Below are 6,443 nucleotides of genomic sequence, written 5' to 3' on the forward strand. Positions count from 1 at the left end.
ACACCCTGCCGACTGACCAATCGGATGTCTCCTCTGTTTAAAGCCCGTGCTCCCGTGCGGCTGTGCCCTCCGCGCCTTTAACTGACAACTGATTCAGCCAATCGAGAAAGACTTCTTGAATTCCTGCGACCAATCACTTTAGGCCAAGCACACCTTTTGCGTAAAAGCCCGCCCGCGCTGTCACACTGCTGGACGTTGATTGGCCAATCAACGCCCAGCAGTGTGGACATTTAAAAATCAGTCATATTACAATGTTTACATTTCGTGAACTTAAAAATACATGTTTTAATGAGTTTTTATGCAAATATCTGCCACAATTTTTATCATGTATGTTATTATGGTTGTTTTTTAATGATATACTTATTATTATTCTCCTTTATCTCAAAGTTAAAGTATTTTGTAAGATCACTTCTTGATACTGGGAGGAAAAAAAAAAAGAAAAAAAAAAAAAGTGTATTACATGAACCGTTACAGAGAAATGAACCAACACTTGTGAGCTGAAAGCAACCAGCCGCTGTCCAGGAAGGAAATGAAAAACAGATAAGTGTGATAACAGTTGACAAGAGAGTGACAAGGCAGAAAACAAGAAGAAATGCAATTACACAAATCCAACTGTCATGTTAGTCAAATAATGTGCAGTTTTAACTATTAATTACTATAAATATTATAAATTCACGTTAGTCTCGTTGCTTTTCGACCCTCAGCTGTTCCGGTGATCTGCACTTTCATTACAGATTTACATGAAGTGAAAAGTGCAAGAAAAACAGAGAGTGAGACGAGTCCAAAACAAAAAACCTTTTTAAAAAGGTGAGGTCTCATGAGTACTTTGAGGTTAAATGGGTCAAACTTGTTGTCACATAACAGAGGGTTACTTTAAATGCCTTGAAGTCGACTGTGTGATGAGCTAAAACATTCAAACCAAATCCAATGCAGCACTTGAGGTCAATCTGGTGTGTTTTATTTAGGGCAGAGGACTCACACTAACTAGCTTGATACTGTTTTCTTTAAGGACGACAGCTTTCTCCTTGCAAATGAGAGGTAGCAAAAGAATTAAACCGTATGGAATAATAATCAACAGCTCACCTCTCTCAGGTTTAGAAAGAGATATTTAGGTATTGAGGTTGCCATGGTGCATCATGCTTCTCTAAAACATCTTTTTTTTTTTTTTTTAGATAATCCTGTATAAGTACAGTCCTTGTTGAAAAAAACAAAACAAAAAACACCAAATTTGGAGATGGAGAAGTTGAACTGGAAGGTGATAATGTGAAATAAAGAGGTAATTTTGCAACTTTCTTAGCAAAATAAACAATTAGTTATAAATAAACCAGCAGGAAAAGTGAAAATGGTAAAAAAAAATTTCTGTTGTGTCCCATGTCAGATTAGATTTTTGGCAGCAGCTCGAGTCGCCTTTCACTCCCAGAAATGATTCCTGAACTACTGAGCTTAAAGAGAAGTTGTCTTACCTGACACCATGACGACAAACTATCATATGAAAACTTTGTCTTTGATCTCCAACACGAGGAAGAGTTGCTCTTAAGAGAGCTACAACTTAATTTTTTTTTTAAACCTTGTACCAAGTCAGCAAACTACCACTTATGATTTAAGAGAAGTATTTCCAAACTATTTGGATGGATAAACAAAATGATTTCCTCCCTTAAACTCGTGCTTTCAACATTATTCTCACATATAAAACTTGAAAACAAGCAAATATGACATTAAGTGCCTCTTTTTAACTGTTATGTACACAATCAAACTCAACCAGTAACTGTGTATATGTGTATAAATATATACACACTACAAGAGCGGGCTGTTTCCTTTTTCTTCTTGATGCATCAAAGATTTCTTCTTCCAACAGTCAAACATGATCAGAGTGTCACAGCTTATTCTGTCCCCCTCTCTGATGGGTCAATTGGTTCCTTTCCTTGGAGGCTTTCAGGTTCTCAGTCTTATTTAGGTATGAACAAGAAGGTAGAAAAAGAAGTCGTGTTGTGGAGGAGAAGTCCTTCAGGTTCTGTCTCGCACGTTGTCGCTCAGGAAGATGATGTTGTCTGGAAAAGACAGAGGTGTTTTTATTTATTTTCTATTTTTTTTTTAAGACCATCAGAGATCATTTGTGTGTGTGTTTGTTTATTCTAACCTGCGATGATGGTGGTGGCCTGACGTCTCACTTGGTTCTTGTCCACATACTCCCCGTAGTCCAGTTTCCCCTCTACTAGAATCCTGGACCTGAAAGAGAACAGACTCAGGATCAGTCACAAAGGTTCCTGCCTTGAATCTCTGCACCTGACACAGAGAAATCTCATGGTTTTGAAGCCATAATAATAATAATAAAAAATAAAAAAAGTGTCTAGAATTAGTCACTCGTCATTCCCCATCTCCCCCTCCCCTCCCCTCCCCTCACCTGCTGTCACATCTACCGGGATAAAACGTCCACAAATAATTGAGAAATTTAAAAAGCTTCATGACTGAGTTTAAATCCTGATCAGTGTCAGCTAGAGGAGGGTGACGCAGAGAAAATCCACCGTCGTGTCAAATGAGTTTGTTGATTTTCTGCTACGTCACCGTATAAAAGGATACCACGACACACAGGTTTTAGATTAAATAACTGTTTTTCGCTGTGAAAACCCGACAACACAGGAACCGAAACATATTCAGAGCTTTTCTTCATGGAGGGAAAACTTGTGCAGCCACTTTCAAGACGCTAAAAATATAGATTTTGCATAGAGTATCATTTTCATATTTCACATACTGCATCACTGCATGTGCGTCTGTGTGCAAGATAATTCATATCCTGTACATAACTGTGTATACTTCACATACAGCCATAATAAAAGTGCTTTGTTAAGTTGAAAATAAAACCCCCCTGAGTGGTTCGTACCCTTTCTTGACGTACTGGTAGGCCACGTCTCTCAGACCGGGTTTGAACACGGACACGCGATGCCACGTCGTCTTCTGGCTGATGTCACCTGGAGTCAGGAAACAGCAGCACACACATAAATCAGTCGCATCATGACCCGTCGCAGTCCACACAGCCACACACGAGGAACATCTTGATGCAACAAACAGATGTTACCGTAAACATTAACATCTGAAACGTGACTCTCATCTGACTCTAGTCCCATTTTAATAAACCTCTCACACTCAGTTGGCAGTTTATTAGGAATACCAACCCAAAACCAGTAGAGTCTTTAAATCCTGCTTGATGAAGATTCTCATGTTGAGTTTGTGTTCAAACTGTTGTAAAGACGTGTTGATTCAACATCATGGTTTCTAACTGTTTTGTCCACCCCATGGTTTATATCAGTGAGGGGGAGGATAAACAGCAGCACCTCTCTGTATAATGCAAAACAGCTCAGCAGCACCAGAAACTGCTTCTCCCACAATGATCATTAAAACAGCTGAAACAAAAACTGAACTTAAAGAAGACAGGACTGTTTGTATTGAGCTGCATTAGCTTTAGCATGCGCACCAGATTATTACACTGCATGTTCACTTTCATTGAGACACAATTCAGGGGGTAACGCTGACCTCTAGTGGCAGAAATCAACACGGAGCACAGACGGTTGTTACTCTGACAACATTCCTTCACGTCATGTTTGAACTAAACATAGATCTGTTTTTTCATTTTTCTAATTTGCAGCTTAATAGTATGTTTATTTAACTTTTCCTTTGCTGATAATGTAATGAGGTTTTAATGCTTCATTTGTGAAGGATTTTTTTTCAACTTATAAAAAGGGGAAATTACAGCAACATTAAGTGTTATTTAGCTACCAGCACCTTCGCCAACACGTTTCCTGCAGGAAATACTGACACTGAAATGCCAAAGCATATTCCAGATTAAAAAAAAAATGAGCTAGTGCCCAACCCTGAACTGTAAACAGACTCAGCTGATTTATTTATTCAACTTCTGTCCTTCAGAAAAAGCATAAAATGACAAGAGCCTGTCAAAAGAGGAATGTCGGGGCAGTTTGACTTGCAGATAACTTCGAGAGAAACATTATGAGGGAGACAGTGACTCAGTCAGTCAGTCAATGCTGCTTCAACCTGCTTTAAATACATTTTATTTTTCAGTTTTTGCATCTCATTATGGTCCTTAATGTTGCTTCAGATGCTCTGCATTGTTTTTATTTGCTAATCAAAATTAAAGACAACCTAAATACAACGACATGAGCCCAAGACTTCAAATACCAAGGTCAGTCTGACTCTATCCGGTTTTCCCCTTTTCTGAAATGTAATTCTAAAACCGAAAACCAAACAGACAGACAACAGAGGAGCTGGTTCTCCAGACGATCACGCTCTAGAAAAACATCTAGAACCTTGAATAATATCCAAACTGTGTCAGCTCTCAGGCTCATGATAAGTTGCTGCATGCATAATAAACGCGTGGCTCTGTCTGCGTCCTTGTTGTCCGTTTGGAGGGTGGAGGTCGCTGCATTGCGCTGCCATGTTAAACACTTGTAATAACTTGTAATACACGACGAAAGTTACGTTGCATTAAAGAGCATTTTCCCCACATTTCTATCATTGTGTGTCGTCGTGACATCGCACCTGTTGAGGTCATCTCTCCGTCTCCAGAGCGCCACATCTCGTTTGTTGCCAACGAGAAGATGGTGACGGGGTTGCGACCGTCCACTTGTCTCATCACAGGATCCTGACCGACCCGACCCAACAGCTGCACGCGGTTTATCGCTGGGAGAAAGACACAGACGTCGTGCCAATGTGTATTTATTTTATATATTTAAAACGTGATATAAAGAATAGACAGGTGTGTTTAGTCAGAGTAAATCTTCTGTCATACAGACGAGCTTTACTTACATCTCTCCAGGATGAGGCTGGTGTCCGTGCTCCTGTATCTCACCGCCTGTCTGAAGAGCTGGAGGAAACCACGAACATTAAAACACATTATACTGAGGCAAAAGTGCATCTTTTTCATTGGTAGATAATAAATAAAATACAACTTATTTTTTCTATTTAAGCATTAAAGACAAACAAAACAGCAGCTACTTTCTAACAGAGTCTTACAAATGTTAATTACTCCACAGAAAAGAAGCTTCAGAATCATTTTCATTTTCTTTTTTTGCAGCTTTTTGCAAAAACTACAGAAAAAGTTTATATTTCAGACACTTTGAATTGTTCTTCAAAGATCACTGCTGCCAAACTGAGAGACCAAAACATCAAGAAACAGCCAAGATCTCTCAGCATCATCCTCGTACAAGTGTAATTAAATGAAAATAAAATCCCTCCAGTGAGATAAATATGGTTCAGTGTGACTCATGTCCTCCTCACCTGTGCTGAGGCACTTCTCAACATCTTCTCTGTGCTGCTCAGACACCTCTGAAGGAAGCGATGGGCAGACAAACGGCAGCTGAGGACTTTCTGACGACTGATCACAACACAAGGGAAAGGTTTAGTTTCACAGTGTATTGCACTAGATACAGACTGAAGTGTTTGTAACATTTTCTTTCCAAATTGAGGGTCGAGCTCATGTCAACTGTTTTCATAACGGTTTCAGTGATTTTAAAAACTCTCAGGTTCCAGCTTTGTCCAACATCTCAGTAAACACACATCCCTCTATCTCTCCCTCTTTATCCCTGATGTTGGCAGGAAGTTAAAAAAAAAACCCAGAAAAACTGTCCTACTGTTGGACTCTTTATCAATATTGTCAAACATCTTAGTAACAGACAGACATAATAGAATAATGGAAAAAATAATTGGCAGGAATGAAAATAATTGATTCTTGTATCAGAAAACCCCAAACCAACTGAAAGAGTCTCCTAAAAACATTTACATGACCATATGATTATTTTTATTTTATTTTGAAAGGCCCCAGATCAATGTATTTGCAGTGGCACAAAATTCATCCTTAAGCATCTGCTTGACTTTAAATCCTGCGACTGTCTCTCACTAACAACGACCTGCCCGACGATTGACATTGGTGTTTATTATTTATTTAAGTGTTTTAAGGTCATTTTATTTAATGTTCGCCACAACGTGAGGAGGGTTTCAACCGAAAAAGGCGAAGCAGCAACAAAAATAAACAGATTTCAAAATGGAGTTTGATTGTTTCGGTGAAATCTGAATCCGCAGTCAGACAAGCTGAAGAGTAAAAACGTGAAGACGGGGGGGGGGGGGACTCAAAGTCAAAGCTCCGGTTTCTCAAAGCAGCAACGAGGCTTCTGGAGACTCCCGCCATCGGATGTAGACACGAAATATCTCCTTAAAAAAAAATCAACGTTTTTCTTTGCGTGGTTCGGTTTGTAGGTTGCGGCGGTTGAGCAGCAGATAAACGGCGGCGTGTTGGTGGAAAACGGCGACAACGTTCATTAATAAATTTTAAAAAAAGGACAAAAGAGCTTTAGAGAAACTTACCAGGTACAACACTTCAGGAGAGACTTCGGTAACCTCACGCTGCTTCCGGTCCGTCTGCGAGACAAGTCCGGCGA

At 39.5% G+C, this 6,443-nt stretch overlaps 1 protein-coding gene across 1 annotated transcript; it reads right to left on the reverse strand.

The window, feature by feature from the left end:
• Window positions 1–1,145: 1,145 nt before the first annotated feature.
• ssbp1 (single stranded DNA binding protein 1) lies at window positions 1,146–6,401 on the reverse strand. The gene is made up of 7 exons (XM_022749815.1): window positions 6,370–6,401; window positions 5,287–5,383; window positions 4,816–4,873; window positions 4,549–4,689; window positions 2,879–2,966; window positions 2,138–2,226; window positions 1,146–2,048 (listed from the first exon to the last, which is right to left on the reverse strand). The coding sequence occupies exons 2-7, from the start codon at window positions 5,308–5,310 to the stop codon at window positions 2,005–2,007; spliced, it is 444 nt and encodes a 147-aa protein (XP_022605536.1). The 5' UTR covers window positions 5,311–5,383; window positions 6,370–6,401; the 3' UTR covers window positions 1,146–2,004.
• Window positions 6,402–6,443: the final 42 nt, after the last annotated feature.

The sequence above is a fragment of the Seriola dumerili genome, unplaced genomic scaffold (assembly GCF_002260705.1).
Source record: "Seriola dumerili isolate Sdu_G_001 unplaced genomic scaffold, Sdu_1.0 BDQW01000138.1, whole genome shotgun sequence".
Taxonomy (NCBI): domain Eukaryota; kingdom Metazoa; phylum Chordata; class Actinopteri; order Carangiformes; family Carangidae; genus Seriola; species Seriola dumerili.